General features: G+C 45.3%; 1 protein-coding gene across 1 annotated transcript in view; it reads left to right on the top strand.

Moving 5' to 3' along the window:
• Positions 1 to 19,561, top strand: part of LOC130116688 (seizure protein 6 homolog) — a 158,358-nt gene that overhangs the window by 90,146 nt on the left and 48,651 nt on the right. The window contains exon 4 of the mRNA XM_056284685.1: positions 5,304 to 5,496. Coding sequence (XP_056140660.1) covers positions 5,304 to 5,496 — 193 coding nt within the window. The remainder of the gene's footprint in view (positions 1 to 5,303; positions 5,497 to 19,561) is intronic.

The raw sequence follows: 19,561 nt of genomic DNA, 5'->3' as shown, positions 1-19,561 counted from the left end.
GTTGAATTTTTTTAAAGGACTCGTGAAGGAACAAAGGGATATTCAGAGAAAGCTGGACGGGTTTGTTAATGCTGAGTACTGAAGAAAGACTCAGCGAGGAACTGATTTGCAGAATGGATGGAAAAATGTTCCTGCATCTTCAGAGGGTTTTTAACTTTAAATTTGGGAGTACATCTCAACACCTGTAATCCTATGTACTTATACATACATACATACATACATACATACATACATACATACATACATACATACATACATACATACATACATACATACATACATACATACATACATACATACATTCAATTCAATTCAATTTATTGTCATTAACAACAATGTGCAGGCACATGTTAAAAATGAAATAAGGGCTAAAGCTTCGCCAAACAGTGCGAGACAGACATAGACAAACACAACAAACACAGCATAAGATATACACAGACGAAGACCAAAAGCTAAAAATAAGTTAAAAAAGAGCACGAGTACAAAATATTTAAAAATATCAACCGACATTCAGTGGGTAGCCAGGTTCAGGTGGGCAACAGCTTGGGCAAAGAAGCTGTTTTTGAGCCTGGTAGTGCAGGCTCTGAGGCTCCTGTAGCGCCTCCCAGAGCTCAGGGGGGAGAACAGTCCATGGTTGGGGTGGGTGGGACCTCTGCTGATGCTGAGACCCCTTCGAAGGCAGCGTTTGTGATAAATGTCTTTTATGGCTGGGAGCTCGGTACCGGTGATATGCTGGGCCACCTTGACGACCCACTGCAGAGCTTTCGGGTCTACTGATGTGCAGTTGCCGTACCACACTGAGATGCAGATGGTCAGGATGCTCTCTATGGTGCAGTGGTGGAAGTTGATGAGAATTTTGGGGGGTAGACGGGTGCTCCTAAGCCTCCTCAGGAAATGCAGGCATTGTTGGGCCTTTTCCACAAGGGCCTGTATGTATGGATACATACATACATACATACATACATACATACATACATACATACATACATACATACATACATACATACATACATACATACATACATGTAACATTTTCAGTGCTTTTTAAGGCCCCTCACTGAGACTGCTGTTAAGTTATGCTGGCTGAATACATTGCTCCTTCTGCAGATAAAAGAAGTGGGGTGAAATGGAGCTCTTTTTTCCCTCCTTTCTTTTAATCAAATTCCAGGGTTGTGTGCAGGGTCTTCTCTACTAGATTGTCATGGTGTATTTTCTCCCTGTTCTCTACATAAAATCAATGTTTATCTTGTTTCCACTGCTATTGTTCTAAAGCAAACCAAGCCACAGATGCCTTAAGTATATTCCCAACACATTGAGCATTGTTATAACTCGTGATCGTACAGGTTGGACGCGTGCTTGCACATTTGCACTTTATGTACAGCTACCAGATGTCTTGTTGGTGTTGGTCTCTGAATTTCTAATAACCATCCATCCATCCATTATCCAAGCCGCTTATCCGAATTTGGGTCACGGGATGCTGTAGCCTATCCCAGCAGTTGTTGGGAGGCAGGCTGCCGGTCCATCACAGGGACATCTAGTTCAGTATCTCTGATATGTTCTCTACATCATTGCACTTTATCACCACTTATTTTATCTGTCTAAGTCAATCTTTGTGGATATAGCTGAAGATGTTTGTGTTGTAGTTTCTAATAACTAATAATAATAATAATAATAATGATAATAATAATGTTGTGAATCCAACAAATCCAAGACGCAGTGACCTCAAAGTATGCCTTTGCACTGCACCTGAGAACTTTCCCCAGCATGTTATTCTTGCACCACTTTCAGTGAAGGATGATTTAGCATGCAGGACAGCTACCTTGATCAGCAGTCAAATGTTTGTGGAGAGAGTGCTGGCTGAAATATACATGAACCTTACATAGCAGTGGCATAGTGGAACGTCAGCCATCTCTCACCCATTCTACAACTTCCGTAAAATGATGGAGGTGAAGCAAGCACATCAGAGAGTAAGGGATAGAGATTCATCGAAAAAAAGAGAAAGTGGGAGTTGGAGAGAGGAATTACAATATATTTAAATAACTTTTTCCTCTCAGTCCCAGGTAAAATTCATAGCAAAGACTGCTGCTGGAGGAGGCTATAGAGGATAGTAAAAATAAATGCATGTTCCCCTTTATTCTTACTTAGATTACTGGTATCAACATACAATAAAAAAATGATAAAAATAAATATTTGCAAGAGAAACAAAACATTCAGTGCACATGCCAGATGTCAAGCTGACATTAAGCTTAAGGACATAGGGAACAAAACAGCTCAAGTTGTATGTAAATTCATAAAACGGACAGAATCAACCACACGTCTGTGAAGTGAATTATGTCGTTAAAGCTGAGCAAACATTGTATGCTGAACTGCAGCTCCTTTGCATGCATAACCTGATCTGCAAAACATTGAGCTTTTCATATTATCTCAGAGAGAGGGAACGAGAACCACAGGAGTGAGAAAAAAATGAACTGTGCCTGAGGCTTTGTCATTGTGATTGCCCTTGAGAGTCAGTGAGAGCATCTAACACCAACTGACAAGGCTTTATAATACGCACTGTGGCACCGTTGTTTAAGACTGCTATGCCTACTTAACTATATGACAATGACAAGATTGATTGTTTGGTCTAATCATGAAAAAAACAACACCAAACCCCCCCCCCAAAAAAAAATCAAAGAAGTGGTGATCATCGACAGCATTACCGCTGCACACCCACCCCAAAGAAAAACACTCATCGCTGCGATTTGGGAGTCTTCCCATGTGTTCTCGATTGCACATGTGAAACCACACCAAAGTTGTGTTGCATTTGATTATGGTGCGATAACATCAAATCAATCAAGGTGCTCGACCTTATGAATCTTGGTGGAACAGTCACCTCTAAACTCAGTCACAGAGCAACCATTAGCCTCTCTGCACCCATTGTCAGTTCCCCTTAAACTGAGTGACAGCAAGTGGACGTGACCAAATTCATTTTGCTGTTGCCACCTTAACGTGTATTCATTCTGCCCCGCTATCTTATGGCTAGGTCACTGACACACACACACACACACACACACACACACACACACACACACACACACACACACGGGAAGATGTTTTAAGTAGGGGGGCTGCTAACTAAACACGAAAAGTATTGTGGCGAGCCGGCGTGGAAGAATGAGTCGAGAGGCAGGGGTCTCTCTCCAATCGCAACAGCCGTGCCCCATACACCGCACGACCCCGAGAGTGCTCTTTTACTCACACCGGCCAGAACGGACCAGAACTGACAACAATGTAACGAGCCCCCTTACACCCCCGCCCCTCCTCTTCACAAGTGGCGACATCAGTCTGCAAATAAACTGTGCTTCGAACCCCCAAAACAACAACACAAGAATAACCACAACATGAACACCACATCATTAATATACCATTTTAAATCTAACGTTAATGGTCCCATCAGCCATTGAGCTCCCCCCGCGCACAACCGCCGACAGTTAGAGCAAGGTTGACGCTAGAGCCAACGGGGTGTAGGCACGGAAGTAGCCGTGATTGGCTGTTACGTCGGCCAATAGACAGCGCGGAACCTCGAAATAACTATAAAGCTAGTTATTTAGCTGTGTGTTTTGTACAATCCATGTTTACATGGCGTTGGTTAGTAAAGGTGCGAGGGCCGAAGGCCCGAGCTGCGTCTAAGAAGCGAGGCCGCAGGCTCAGGACCCCCCCCCCCCCCCCCGCGGGGTCCTGGACGAGCTGCGTCTAACGTCAATCTACTGTTTGCCGCTGTTCCTAAACTAAACTAGCTAACTAACGTTAATTTAATTCGCCCCAACCGGTCTGGCAGTCAGTGCGCTTCGAGGTTCCGCGCTGTCTATTGGCCGACGCAACAACCAATCACATCTACTTCCGTGCCTACACCCCGTTGGCTCTTGCATCTACTTTGGAGCAACCGCCTCCCCCGGTCGCTGTAGTATGACGTCATTGTTTTTTTAAAGTGCGCGTGTAGCAGATTTGGAATTTAGTATTTACGCACTTTAATATTAAAAATGTACATTCCACGCAGCCCTAGCCCACTGTTTAAAACAAAGGTATGTTTTATTTAGTTATTCATTCATTTATTCTTTACATTTGTACGTTATGAAAAGTTATGGATACTGTCGGTCTAAGATGTTACACAGACGCCTGCCACTACTGGGGGGAGGGGCTGCAGCTCTCCCTAGTGATGGGTGCAGCCCCCCCTTCCCGCGCTAATGTGCGCGCGGACACACACACACACACACACGCACACACACACACACACACAAGCCTAAACCCTCTAAGCCTCATGCAATATTTCGGGGTGGGACGTTTATCTAAGACATTATTACCTATAAACAACAGTTAAACTGCTTGAAGTAAAAACCGTCACATTAACTTTCATAATATACTCTCTGTCATATATGCAATCTGTCTCACAAACAGTGGTGAAGGTGAACGCCAGTTTTGCATACTGAATAATAATCATGACCTACTGTTATATTAACATACCAGTTTCAAAGTTCAGCGAGGAATGAATCAGATGTCGCTCCAGTGTGTGTGTGATTGTGTTCCATTATGGGGGACGGTTTAATAGATGCAATCCTCTGGAGGTCCCTTCACCAGATTTAGCTACAGCTGCTGTTCAAACCTGTTGAAAACATAAAGTACTGCTGTCAAAATGGCTTACAGTGAAGTAGAGACTACTCAGACAGTGTTTTAACTTCCTATAAAGGCCTTGAATGCTAAAGAGGATAAGGCAACTGTTCAGCAAATCCTGAGGGAAATGACCCAGACAGATGCTACTATGACTTGAAATCACATTTACAATTCAGGGGAGGAAGAGAAGAAGCGCTCGCTTAAACGAAGCACATTGCAACGTGAGTTTGTTAGCAGACAGCTGAGCAGAATGACACATAACATAGGCGAACTCATTTCCAAAGCAAACAAGCAGCTGGCCCTTGTTCATTTGAAATGACACAAAAGTGATGGGACATCAACTGAAATCCCATCCAATATGAACGTTAACCTCACAAGTCATCACTCAGTCACTGGTGATGAGTGAAGGCGTCTGGAGTAAATTTTCAATGTTCAATGTAGCAGGTAAGAGTCCATCAGAGTGGGACTGAAATGTCCTCAAATGTACACTTTTGAGAAATAGTCGGGGTGAAAACAGATATCGATGCTTTCCTGGCAGGCATTAGAAGTCAGTCGGTCAGTGAACCATCTACTATACTGGTATGACATGAGATGAGTTATGCCAAGCAACGAAGGCACACGTCTTATTGTGCGTGGTGCAATCACTGTATTTTCAGGTGCTGAACGTGAGTGTGTTGGACGGTGAACAGGTGACGTTGGAGGACACGGGAGGACGAGAACCATCCATCCTCGCCAATGAGTCGGTTCTGATAAGGGGCCTGATTCTACGCAGCTGGAGCAACCAGATTTCCATCCGCTTTCGCAGCGACCATCAGCCTTTCTCCGGATCACTCCGGCTGCATTACCAAGGTATGCCAATGTTATAATGCTAACATTTACACTTGAAACTAAACACCGGCTCGTCCCCTCTTTTTGTGTCAATGTGGATTGCATGTAGAACGCATGTTACATTGTGGTAAATGCTGCTAATTTTGGATTAACTAGCCTCTTTATGCTGATAGCTCTCATCGTTTGTAGAGACAATAGAGGCAATTTGCTCATGTTAGGTGCTTGCTCATGTTAGAGATGCTTTCATTTGCGCAGTGTAATTACACGGGACATGCACTGTTTCCACAAATGTCAGATAGCAGAGGAATTGTCATTGTGCTCCTCATCCGACCAAAGCTTTTGTTTAACAAGTTAGGGAAAGATAAATACAACACAGCACTGCACAGGCAAAATTAGTACCTTGTTTTTTTTTTTTTACTCTTTCTGTTTGACGATAGCTTTGCCAAAAGGTACCAGGTGGAGTGTGACTGACTTGTGACAGAATAATTCACTCTAATGTTCAATTTCCTTCGACAACAACTAAAATTAGCTTTCGTTCCCTCTCAAAAAATACCTGGTACCAAAAAAAAATCTTGATTGGTGATCACCTCTGAGATAAGATGAGTTTTTTCAGTGGCTGCCAATCAAAGAGGAAAAGCTACGTGAATGCCCTGTGGAGTTGGGTGAGATATTTCAACCCTTTCAGTTATATTGTAGAGAACTGAAAAGATGGGACATCGCCATTACCCTTTATGTATTTTCACCACAAAGACGGCAAGCTGGGCATCCGGGTAGCATAGCAGTCTGTTCGGTTGCCTGCCAACATGGGGATCACTGGTTCGAATCCCCGCGTTACCTCCGGCTTGGTCGGGCGTCCCTACAGACACAGTTGGACATGTCTGCGGGTGGGAAGCCAGATGTGGGTATGTGTCCTGGTCGTTGCACGCCGCCTCTGGTCAGTTGGGGCGCCTGTTTGGGGGAGGGGGTTGGACTGGGGAGTATAGTGTGATCCTCCCATGCGCTACGTCCCCCTGGGCGAAACTCCTTAATGTCAGGTGAAGAGAAGCAGCTGGTGACTCCACATGTATTGTGGTAGTCTGCAGCCCTCCCCGGATAGGCAGAGGTGGTAGAGCAGCGACCGGGACGGCTCGGAAGAGTGGGGTAATTGGCCAAGTGCAATTGAGGAGAAAAAGGGGAGAGGAACAAAAAAAGACAGCAAGCTGTGCTGTGCAGACTGTGAGCTAGCTAAAAGTAGGTTCGTGATCGTCACAAAAACGCTGCAACATGGTAGGAAGTAAAGTGGTTCACTAGCTAGTCCAGGGCAAACCATTGATTCTACAGCTTTTATTGGGGTTTCGCCAGCGGAGGGTAGTCTTTGTCCGTGTTCCATTCTGACAAAAACATTGACAGATTTGCCTTTGCATAATGCAGTGTTGGGTTATTGGCTTGCCAACTGAAGAAAAAGCAACGATTGAATAGGAAATACCATGAGATACATGCCTATTGCCCCAAGTTTTCCACACATATATTGGTGAACTTCTCTCAATAAACGATGTATCCAGATGAACTGATTCAGTGTTCTGTGACATACAGGTGAACATATCGCTGCCGTTCACATGTGATCAGAGTGAAACAAGACAGGGGCAAGTCTGCTGTAGGTAAACGTTTGTTGTATTCTTGACAGGCATGATGGAACGTCAACTCCCGTCTCTCCTCTTCCTACCTGTTTAGTCTATGACATTGATCTTCCACACCCACTACGATGGCTGTTTATCCTAACAATCACCCAAAGTGGCCACCAATTACATGCCCCATCAACTTGAGTTGATGCTGGAAGCTGTAAATGGAGAGAACATTCATTTCAACATGAAACGTTAATGGCGCTTTCATCGGCTTTTAAAATGATTGCTCCATCAGAACAGTGCCACGGATGTGAAATAAATCATGCAATCGCTTTGTGTCCGTGGGGGAGTGCATATCCAACGTGTGGTCCGGCTGATTTGTGATAGCGATGGGGTTTGTACGTTTCATACAAGAAGATATGTTTAGATGGGACAAGAGGGGTCTACCCAGGGTTCTTTGTGGGATTACAGGTTGCAACTGATACTATATATATATGTACACACATACACACACACACACACATACGTATATATGTATTTGTGTGTGTGTGTGTGTGTGTGGAGATATATATATATATATATATATATATATATATATATATATATAAAGCGAATTTTTTCCCCGAAACGGTCAGTGGTGTTATGAGTGCTCAACTAATGAGGAGCAGAATATCAACATGGATACAGGAAAAAAGATGAGTGCGAGACCCACGAAACAGGCCTGTACTGCAATGTATTAAAATCTTTTTTCCTATATCCGTGTTCATATATATATATATATATATGTGTGTGTGTGTGTGTGTGTGTGTATGTATATATATATATATATATATATATATGTGTGTGTGTGTGTGTGTGTGTGTGTGTGTGTGTGTGTGTGTATATATATAGTAGCGGACTATATGGGCACAATTCACCATAATTGGTAGACACGGGCCCTTTAAGAAAGGGTTTCCAGATTGAGAAGGTGGAGTGAGGAATAGGTTGGTTGGAGCAGTGCCACGTTGCTGGGATGGTGATTTTGTACAGAAGAATAAATTACACACCCGTTCGTGTAGTCAATGAGGTAAATTGTCCGTCTCTACTTTCCTGCAATTTCCACATTGGTGACCCCGATGTGAGAGACTGGGCTGACACCTGTGTGGAGTGTCAGCGCTTTAAAGTGCACCACCACACCAGAGCCCCCATGGCATAGTTCCCAGTGCCCAAAAGCAGATTCGACCACGTAAATGTGGACCTAGTGGACCCCCTGTCCCCCTCCCATGGTTTTACTTACCTCCTCACCATGGTAGACAGGACCACTCGATGGCCAGAAGCTGGCCTACTGTCATCGATGACGTCCACCGACGTAGCCTGGGTGTTCATCGGGACCTGAGTCGTCCGGTTCAGCACCCCATCTGACCTCTCCTTGGACCGGGGCTTACAGTTTGCATCTGAGCTCTGGAACGCAGTTGCAGAGAGCATAGGGGTGAAGCTCCACCACACCACCACGCACCACCCACAGGCCAATGGGTTGTGCGAGCACTTTCATTGCTCTATGAAGGCCACTCTTCGGGCCAGCCTCAAGGATCAGTAGCTGAGTCGACAGGCTCCCGTGGGTCCTGCTGGGCCTCAGGACCATCCCTAAGGAGGCCCTTCAGTCCTCGTCTGCTGAACTGGTTTATGAACAGGCACTGCAGGTCCTAGGGGATTTCGTCCCCCACACCACAGCTCCCTGGTCTGCAGCCCATCAACGGACCACGCTCCTGGATAACGCCAGAGCTTTCGCACCAGTCCCCACTTCGCAACATGGCCTCCCAGAGTCTCACATCCCCGCAAGTCTGCAGATGGCAAAATATGTTTTCATCCACCACGACGCCCACCATGGACCCCTGCAGCTTCCCTGTGATGGGCTGTTCCACATCCTGGAGACCGGAAACAAGCACTTAGTTGTGGAAGTCGGCAACAACCCAGAGCGTATTTCAGTCGATCATCTCAAACCGGCTGACCTGCACTTGGACCGACCTATTGGACTTGTGTAGCCCCCACGGCGGGGGCGCCCTGCTATCCTGCCCCCATCTGCCAACAATGCCCCTAACATTCCCCCACCACCCGCCCTACCCCCACACTGCCGCAGGGTCCTTAAGACCCATCCTGTAGGCACCCCAGCCTCCGCACCTGTTTGGCAAAGTCATTGCAGCTGGGCCATCCACCCCCCTCCACTTTGACTTTTTTTTATGATGGTGAATTCTGGGGGGAAGTATGTAGTGGACTATATGGGCACAATTCACCATAATTGGTAGACACGGTCCCTTTAAGAAAGGGTTTCCAGGTTGAGAGGGTGAAGTGAGGACTAGGTTTGTTGGAGCAGCACCATGTTGCTGGGAAGGTGATTTTGTACAGAAGAATAAATGACACGCGCGCTTGTTTAGTCAATGAGAGAAATTGTCCGTCTCTACTTTCCTGCAATTTCCATTCATTCATTCTTCATTCATTCGTCATCAGCCACTTGTCCGAGGTCAGGTCGCGGTGGCAGCAAGCTAAGTAGGACACTCCAGACATCCCTCTCCCCAGCAACGCCCTCCAGCTCCTCCTGGGGGATCCCAAGGCGTTCCCAGGCCAGATTGGACATGTAATCCCTCCAGGGGGTTCTGGATCTACCCCAGGGTCTCCTCCCAGTTGGCCGTGCCCGGTAAACCTCCAAAGGAAGGCGCCCAAGAGGCATCCTAATCAGATGCCTGAACCACCTCAACTGGCTCCTTTCAACAAGAAGGAACAGCGGCTCTACTCCGAGCTCCTTCCGGATATCTGAGCTCCTCAGTCTATCTCTAAGGCTGAGCCCAGACACTCTACGGAGGAAACTCGTTTCAGCCACTGGTATCCATGATCTCACCCTTTCGGTCACTACCCAAAGCTCATAACCATAGGTGAGGGTTGGAACGAAGATTGACTGGTAAACTGAAAGCTTTGCCTTCCGGCTCAGCTCCCTCTTCACCACAGTGGTCCGGTACAACATCCGCATTACTGCTGATGCTGCACCAATCTGCCTGTCATCTCCTGCTCCATCCTCCCCTCACTCGTGAACAAGACCCCAAGATACTTGAACTCCTTTACTTGAGGCAACAACTCATCCCCAACCCGGAGGGAGCAAGCAACAATTTTCCGGTAGCGAACCTTGGCCTCAGACTTGGAGGTGCTGACTCACATCCCAGCCATTTCACACTCAGCTGCAAACCGCCCCAGTGCACGCTCGAGGTCGCATTCTGATGAAGCCAACAAAATCACATCATCTGCGAAGAGCAGAGATGCAATTCTGAGGTTCCCAAAAGGGACACACTCCTCACCTTGGCTGCGCCTTGAGATCCTGTCCATGAATATCACAAACGGAATCGGAGACAAGGGACCTTGGCGGAGTCCGACACCCACCAAAAATGTGTTTGACTTTGTGCTGAGAATGCGGACACAGCTCTTACATTGGTTATACAAGGACCGGATGGCTTGTAGCAGCTGCCCCGGTACCCCATACTCCCGCAGTAACCCCCACAGAGTGCCCCGGGGTACACAGTCGTAAGCCTTCTCCAAGTCCACAAAACACATGTAGACCGGCTGGTCAAACTCCCATGCCCCCCTCAGCACTTCCGCAAGGGTGAAGAGTTCGTCCGTTGTTCCACGGCCCAGACAGTATCCACATTGTTCCTCCTGGATCCGAGGTTCGACAATCGGTTGGAGCCTCCTTTCGAGTACCCTAAAGTAGGCTTTCCTTGGGAGGCTGAGCAATGTGATGCCCCGATAATTGGAGCACACCCTCCGGTCCTCCGTTTTGAATATGGGAACCAGCACCTCACTCTGCCACTCCACAGGTACTTTCCCTGACCTCCACGTGACACTAAAGAGCCGTGTCAACCAAGACAGCCCAACAATGTCCAGAGCCTTCAGCATCTCAGGGCGAATCTCATCCATACCCGGCGCCTTGCCAGCGAGGAGCTTTTAACCTACTTCAGAGACCTCTGCCAGGGATATGGGTGGAGCTTCCCCTGAGTCCTCAGACTCTACCTCCTCCACTGAGGATGTGTTAGCTGAGTTCAGGAGCTCCTCAAAGTGTTCTTTCCACTGCTCGACAATATCCCCAGTCCGAGTCAACAGCCCCCCCCCCCCCCCCCCGGCTGAACAGAGCCTGAGTCAAGCCCTTCTTCTCCTTCCTGAGTCGCCGGATGGTTTGCCAGAACTTCCTTGAGGCCAACCGAAAGTCTTCCTCCATAGCCTCGCTGAATTCCTCCCACACCCAAGTTTTTGCTTCCACGACCACCGAAGTGGCAGCCCTTCTGGCCTCCTGGTACCTGTCTGCTGCTTCAGGAGACCCCTGGGCCAACCAAGTCCAAAAGGCCTCTTTCTTCAGCCTGACGACTTTCCTCACCACCGGTGTCCACCAGTGGGTTCTGAGGTTGCCATCTCGACAGGCACCAATGACCTAATGACCACAGTTCATGCCTGCCGCGTTTGCAATAGAGGCTTTGAATATGGCCCACTCAGACTCCATGTCCCCAGCCTCCCTTGGGATACATGAGAACTTCTTCTGAAGATGGGGTTGAAGACCTCATGGGCAGGGGCCCCTGCCAGACGTTTCCAGTTCACCCTCACTACACGTTTGGGTTTGCCAGGTCTATCTGGCAGCCTTCTCCACCATCTGATCCAACTCACCACCAGGCGGTGATCAGTTGACAGCTCTGCTCCTCTCGTCACCCTAGTGTCCAAAACATACAGCCGCAGATTTGATGATACGACCACAAAGTCTATTGTCGATCTTTGAACTAAGGTGTTCTGGTACCAAGTACACTTATGAACTACCTTATGTTTGAACATGGTGTGTGTTATGTCCGATCCATGACTCGCACAGAAGTCCAATAACAAGGCACTGCTCAGGTTCAGATCGGGGAGGCCATTCCTCCCAATCACATCCCTCCACGTTTTTCCATCATTGCCCACGTGAGCGTTGAAGTCCCCCAGCAGAACTATAAAGTCCCGAGGTGGAGCCTTATCCAGGACACCACCCAGAAACTCCAAGAAGGCCGGATACTCCAAACTGCTATTCGGTGCATAAGCACACACAACAGTCAAAGCCTTCCCCCCAGCAACTCGCAGTCATATAGAGGTGACCCTCTCATTCTCTGGGGAGAACTCCAACACAGCCGTGCTCAACCGGGGACTTGTGAGGATCCCCACACCTGCCCAGCGCCTGTCACCTTGGCCAACTCCGGAAAAGTAATTAGTCCAGCCCCCCTCCAGGAGTTTGGTACCAGAACCCATGCTATGTGTGGAGGTGAGCCCAACTATATCTAGTTGGTACCGCTTCACCTCCCGCATCAGCTCAGGCTCCTTCTCTGCCAGAGAGGTTACATTCCACATCCCGAGGACCAATCTGCGATGCTGGAAGTCGGCACGCCCCGGTCCCCACCTTTGCCTGCCACCCAGCCTGCATTGCACCCTACCCTAATGCTCATCCCCAGGTGTGGTGGATCCACAGGGTGGTGGCTCCATGTTGTTTTTTCAGACTGGGCCCGACCGGGCCCCATAAGCCAAGGCCTGGCCACCAGACGCTCGCCGGCGAGCTCCCCTCCCAGTCTGGCTCCAGGAGGGGGCCCTGGTTTCCCTTTTCCAGGCGAGGTGCTGTAACTCTGCTGGTGTAATTTCATTGGGTATGTGCATATACATACACACACACACACACACACACACACACACACACACACACACACACACACATATATATATATACACTCACCGGCCACTTTATTAGGCACACCTGTCCAACTGCTCGTTAACGCAAATTTCTAATCAGCCAATCACATGGCAGCAACTCAATGCATTTAGGCATGTAGACATGGTCAAGACGATCTGCTGCAGTTCAAAGCGAGCATCAGAATGGGGAAGAAAGGTGATTTAAGTGACTTTGAACGTGGCATGGTTGTTGGTGCCAGACGGGCTGGTCTGAGTATTTCAGAAACTGGTGATCTACTGGGATTTTCACGCACAACCATCTCTAGGGTTTACAGAGAATGGTCCGAAAAAGAGAAAATATCCAGTGAGCGGCAGTTCTGTGGGCAAAAATGCCTTGTTGATGCCAGAGGTCAGAGGAGAATGGCCAGACTGGTTCGAGCTGATAGAAAGGCAACAGTAACTCAAATAACCACTCATTACAACCGTGGTATGCAGAAGAGCATCTCTGAACGCACAACACATCGAACCTTGAGACAGATGGGCTACAGCAGCAGAAGACCACACCGGGTGCCACTCCTGTCAGCTAAGAGCAGGAAACTGAGGCTACAATTCACACAGGCTCACCAAAATTGGACAATAGAAGATTGGAAAAACGTTGCCTGGTCTGATGAGTCTCGATTTCTGCTGCGACATTCGGATGGTAGGGTCAGAATTTGGCGTCAACAACATGAAAGCATGGATCCATCCTGCCTTGTATCAATGGTTCAGGCTGGTGGTGGTGGTGTAATGGTGTGGGGGATATTTTCTTGGCACACTTTGGGCCCCTTAGTACCAATTGAGCATCGTGTCAATGCCACAGCCTACCTGAGTATTGTTGCTGACTATGTCCATCCCTTTATGACCACAGTGTTCCCATCTTCTGATGGCTACTTCCAGCAGGATAACGCGCCATGTCATAAAGCTCGAATCATCTCAGACTGGTTTCTTGAACATGACAATGAGTTCACTGTACTCAAATGGCCTCCACAGTCACCAGATTTCAATCCAATAGAGCACCTTTGGGATGTGGTGGACCGGGAGATTCGCATCATGGATGTGCAGCCGACAAATCTGCAGCAACTGCGTGATGCTATCATGTCAATATGGACCAAACTCTCTGAGGAATGTTTCCAGTACCTTGTTGAATCTATGCCACGAAGGATTAAGGCAGTTCTGAAGGCAAAAGGGGGTCCAGTGAGTGTATATACTTTGTTTAAAGAAACACTACTCAATGGTACTCAATGGTAGGGAAAGTGCTCAACAAATAAGGAGCAAAATAATCCAGTGAGTCATGAGACAGTAAAAGCCTGTTTCATGCCATAAGCAATCATCAGCGCTCTCTCTCTCTCTCTCTCTCTCTCTCTCTCTCTCTCTCTCTCTCTCTCTCTCTCTCTCTCTCTCTCTCTCTCTCTCTCTCTCTCTGTATATATATATATATATATATATATATATATATATATATATATATATATATATATAAGCCTGTTTCATGCCATAAGCAGTCATCAGCTGTCAAACTATCTATCAGCAGTTGCAGAAGCATCTATTTTGCAGACATACATAGATATAAGCATCTATTTTGTAATTACAAATACATCATGCCAATAGACAAATACCGACCCCCCCCCCTTTACTGGACCGTTAGCAACCACGGGTTTTTGATTTTTTTAATGTAGGCACCGCTCCCTTCCCTATTGGACATTGTGCACGTGATGTTCAAGACGAGGCAGTTAATTATGTTCTTTCCCATGTAACTTTATTGACAGCTGATGATTGCTTATGGCATGAAACAGACCTGTACTGTCTCATAAATAATTTTCTTGAATCACTGGATATTTATATATATATATATATTTAGCATTTTTTTCCGAAACCGTCAATGGTGTTGTGAGTGCTCGACTAATGAGGAGTGGAATATCAACACGGATACAGGAAAAAAGATTTTAACACATTGCAGTAGGGGCCTGATTTGTGCGTCTCGCACTCATCAGCTGCTAATGTTTTATTCGCAAAGAATCATATAGCGTACGTTGCCCAGCGTCACGCCCATAATTTCGGTTGGACGGCGACCAATCAGATGGGGAAACATTCAAATTATAACAACCAATGGGGTAGGTACTTATGATCCACAGCAACCAATGGAGGGGTAGAAAACATTACAGTTATATTCTAACTGCCTGTCCTTCCAACTGTGCCCTAACACCACCTCAATATATAATTCACACAAAGTACCTTGCTATATTTCTAATGTACACCATTTCAACAGTGCCCTGGCCCCTAAATGCTTTTCAAAACAAACCTCAGTCCCATTGGTTGTAATGTTTTCTACCCCTCCGTTGATTTTTGTGGATCATAAGTACCTACCCCATTGGTTGTTATAATTTGAATGTTTTCTCATCTGATTGGTCACTGTCCAACCGAAATTAGGGGCATGACACCGGGCAGCGTAAACTGTATGATTCTTAGTGAATAAAAAATTAGCAGCTGATGAGTGCGAGACGCACGAAACAGGCCTGTACTGCTATGCATTAAAATATTTTTCCTGCATCTGTGTTGATATACACACACACATACACACACACACACACACACACACACACACACACACACACACATATATATATATAGAGAGAGAGAGAGAGAGAGAGAGAGAGAGAGAGAGAGAGAGAGAGAGAGAGAGAGAGAGAGAGAGAGAGAGAGAGAGAGACAGAGAGAGCGTTTTTTGTTTTTTCAGAAATCGTCAATGGTGTTGATAAAAGTGCTCAACAAATGAGGAGCAGAATATTAAGATAGATGTAGGAAACAAAACTGTATTACATAGCAGAACAAGCTTGTTTCATGGGTCACGCACGAAACAAGCTTGTTCTGCTATGTATTAAAGTTTTTTTTCCTACATCTATCTAATATATATATATATATATATATATATATGTATGTATATATATATATATATGTATATATGTATATATATATATAATGCTCTTTAGATTTCAACCTCAGGGTATGATAAGGTGCAATGACAGACATGAGGTCATTTTATTTTGGATCTCCATTATTATCATCTCGGTGTTGTGCCATCTATTATCGGCTATGCATATTGTTGGATATATTAAGACTAATATCTTTAACATTCTTATGCATTTACTTTTTTTTCTTATTCTTTTGTGCCAAGAAAAAATACACCTGTGGAGCAGCACCTTACAAAGTCCCAGCGGGTGGTGGAGGCACTGATATCCCTTGCAGGCTTTCTCCCATACACTTTTAGACTTCTCCATTAGTCGACCTATCGCAGGCTGAATCCTGCTGTGCTTGCCCACATGAATGCTTCTTGCTGAAGAGACAGAAATTAGAGCTCCAGCTCTTTCAGTGTTCACAGAGAAATAGGAAAAGGCAGCCATTCCAGGATGCTTAAATCAAACAATATTGATGGGAATGAGGGGTTAGTGGAAACATCAAAGTGTGATGGAGGAAAGAGGCAGAATCTTACAGATACTGGTTTCTATCACTTCTACCACTTTGCCTACAACTACTCCTACTACCAGTTGCTATTACTATGGCTATACTACTACTATGAATAACAACAATAACAACAACCACAACAATACACTGCATTTTCTGCTTCCGGTGTGGGAAGATGACGGCGCAAATTCATGTTTGCTGTGGCCTCACCCAGTACCGTCCATGCAGCATCTTTGTCCACATCTGCATCTAAGTTTGTGTCTTCGTTTGATGGCTGGGAGAGCTTGCTCTGCTGCATCCTGTGGGCCCAGGGACCATGGCCCTGCCTGGAGCTGTACCCAAAGAGGTAACAGCAAGGGTGGTCTGACAGGATACGGAAGCGGGGCAGGCTATGCTAACTGCTAGTCTATGCCGACCGACAGTTCGTTCTCCTAGACAGTGATTTTTTTTTTTGAGTTTGGATATATGTGTTCTTGTAGTTCTTGAAGTTTTTGGATGTGTTTTTGTCTTTGTGTTGCACTGCTTGGGCTGGGGAAAATGATATTTCATTTCATTTCATTTCATGTACGCAAGTACATGAAATAAAATGACAAATAAAGTGTTCCTGATTCTTGACTCCTGATTTAAAAGTAAAAAGTTGGCTCATGTTGATAGAAAAGGACATATTGATTGGTGGTCTGAAATTTACAGAAAGCAAAAGTGCTTTGTTTAAAGACATGTACCTCAGCTTGCAAGGGGTTAAAGACACGCAATAGATTTTGGCAAGGAGCAAGACTCAAAGGCAACCAGCGTTATATAAAGCAGTTATTTTAAGGTGAGAACTTGCAGATTCATACAAAAATGAACCTCTGTCTGTTGTAAGTCCTAATTCTTTGTAACAGAGGGAATTTATCCTGACACACTGTGCAGGTAGAATGCATACAATTTCTGTTTGCGACAAGGCATCATCTGAAATGGGTGGCATGTTGTTGTTGCACAGCTGAGAGCATTGTGTCAGATTTTATGCTGTGTATTCCATTTTACTCTAATTGATATCAATTGTTATGACCTTGTAAAAGGCTTTCACAGAGAGACTATAAAATGCATTCGTCAACAATATGAGCTAACACATTAACAATGTCAGCACTCTGAAATATTACAAGCTACAATAGTTGTCACAAAAAAAAGAAAAAACAAAAAAAAGCTGAATTTGATGTGGGTAGCACTGGAGAATAATTTAGATGTGGTGATCAGTGAAATTTTATGGTAAATCTTTAAAACATTCCAACAACTTTATGCAAATCCAGCCATTGATATCAAATTAACAATCTCATATCATGGTTGCCTTTTTTTGTGTGTGAAAGTTTCTCCGTCAAGGACATCTACATTAACGCGACTGCATTTTTAAAAATGTATTTCCGAGCATTACTCCCAAATCAAGACAGCTACTTTTACCTAGTCCTGCAAAATGTCAAAGCCTTTTTAGCCTTTATATTACTGGGGATATTTCAATTTGTGTTCCTCTCCTCGGCAAGCACAGTATCACCTTGTCCTTCATAATAGGCTGTGAGAAATGTGATTGGACAAGCATGAAGAAAGCGACTGATTTGTAGAGAGATGGATCTCAGCTCAGAGTAATTAATATCTGCTAAAGCTTTGGCTCCCTGCCTTTGGTGGCAGACTGATGGATGCCTCTATAACAGTGGCAAGGCATGTGAATCTGGGACATGATTACGCTGCATGTCTGTTCCACTGTGCATATGTGTACAGGGGAAGAAGGGAGAATGGGCTCACCATTTCCTCTATCCATCTTGATTTCACTATTTGAAAGACTATCTAGGTTCAAATTAAGCTGATTCAAAAGTCTGTCTCAAACACACACACACACACACACACACACACACACACACACACACACACACACACACACACACACACACACACACACACACACAGAGCAATGCACAGAGCAGAGCGTGGGTCTGCTAATCACTCGGCAGTCCATTCAGTGCTAATGTCCATGATGGACAGCTCTTGGAACCTCATGTATAAAGCTTTGCATGCATGAAATGTGCTATGCACAAAGGTAAAATTAAATTGTCATTTGTTCTTACAGACTGTGAGACCTTGATGTACTGTGCACATATGAGAGAACACACTGAGATAAATGCTTCTTTAAATTGCGCCAATGTATCTGTTTAGAATTTAATTTCTTCTTAAACTCATTAGTGAGTGGCCGCAGCAGCTTCCTTTGTAACACAACTGTTGCCTCATCAGTCTGTGAGTTGGCTTATTTCCAACTTTGAATTCACAAAAACAGGGCACCATATACAGCCTTTATCTACTGTACTATTGTACTGTGCACAAACATAACACAACATAAAGAACAAGCAGACAGTGAAAATCCTACATGGGTTAAGTGCTGTAGTTTTACAACCTGTTAGGTGTGCATCAATTAAATCTCGAGGGACTCCACTTTTAATGCTGATATGTATCACGAGCGGTCATGCGTGTGGCTGTTTTGAACCGGTTAATGCTGAAGCATCTCGTTGGGGGTGGGAAAGGGGGAGGCGAAAGGGTGTGTTCACTCAATGACTTGTAAATTACTATTATTGCTATTGTATTCAAAGTCAATTTTTCTGGCTCTGCACTGGAGCATTACCTTTTAAAGAGAGATCAATAGGGCTGCCCATGGAAAAGTGATTCAGTTGTAGAGGGCCAGACAATAGTTCTGCCATGATGTGTGCTATTGATATTTACGTGGCTGGGTTAAAATTTCAACGGTCATTTATTCAATAAATGCTTTTAAAGAGAAATAACTTGAGACCACAGGTGGTAACTCATCAATACCAGTCTCCCCAGAACTGATGGGTAGGAAGCTATCTGGAATAACATAGTGGCTCACAGCTGATGGTCCATGGTTTTCTGCCACCTGCCTTGTCATCGCAGCTGTTTAGCTACTGCTGATCAATCACGGTGGCAGAAAAATCATTGCCATCAGCAACCACTGATGGCACAATTTCTATACTTGAAATATACGCACACTTCCAACCAGGTCATAAAAGTTAAGAGGTCATTCATCAGATCAGCAGCTGGTTCGACGATTAAAAGATGAAGAGACGTAAGTCTGCCAACTCTGATATTACATGAAATTAATGTCATTAGCCAAATATGTTAATTAACTTACTGTCAGTGACTTATTCAATGCTGTGTGGTACCCTTCAGCTCCACTGTACCTAAATCAATAACATTTGACACATATTGGCTGCTAAGCATCTTTTAACCTTTGTAATGACCGGCCAAAAAAAAAAAAA

The sequence above is a fragment of the Lampris incognitus genome, chromosome 8 (assembly GCF_029633865.1).
Source record: "Lampris incognitus isolate fLamInc1 chromosome 8, fLamInc1.hap2, whole genome shotgun sequence".
NCBI lineage: Eukaryota > Metazoa > Chordata > Actinopteri > Lampriformes > Lampridae > Lampris > Lampris incognitus.
The sequence above is the reverse complement of the archived record's forward strand: the minus strand, read 5'-3'. Positions and strand labels throughout refer to the sequence as shown.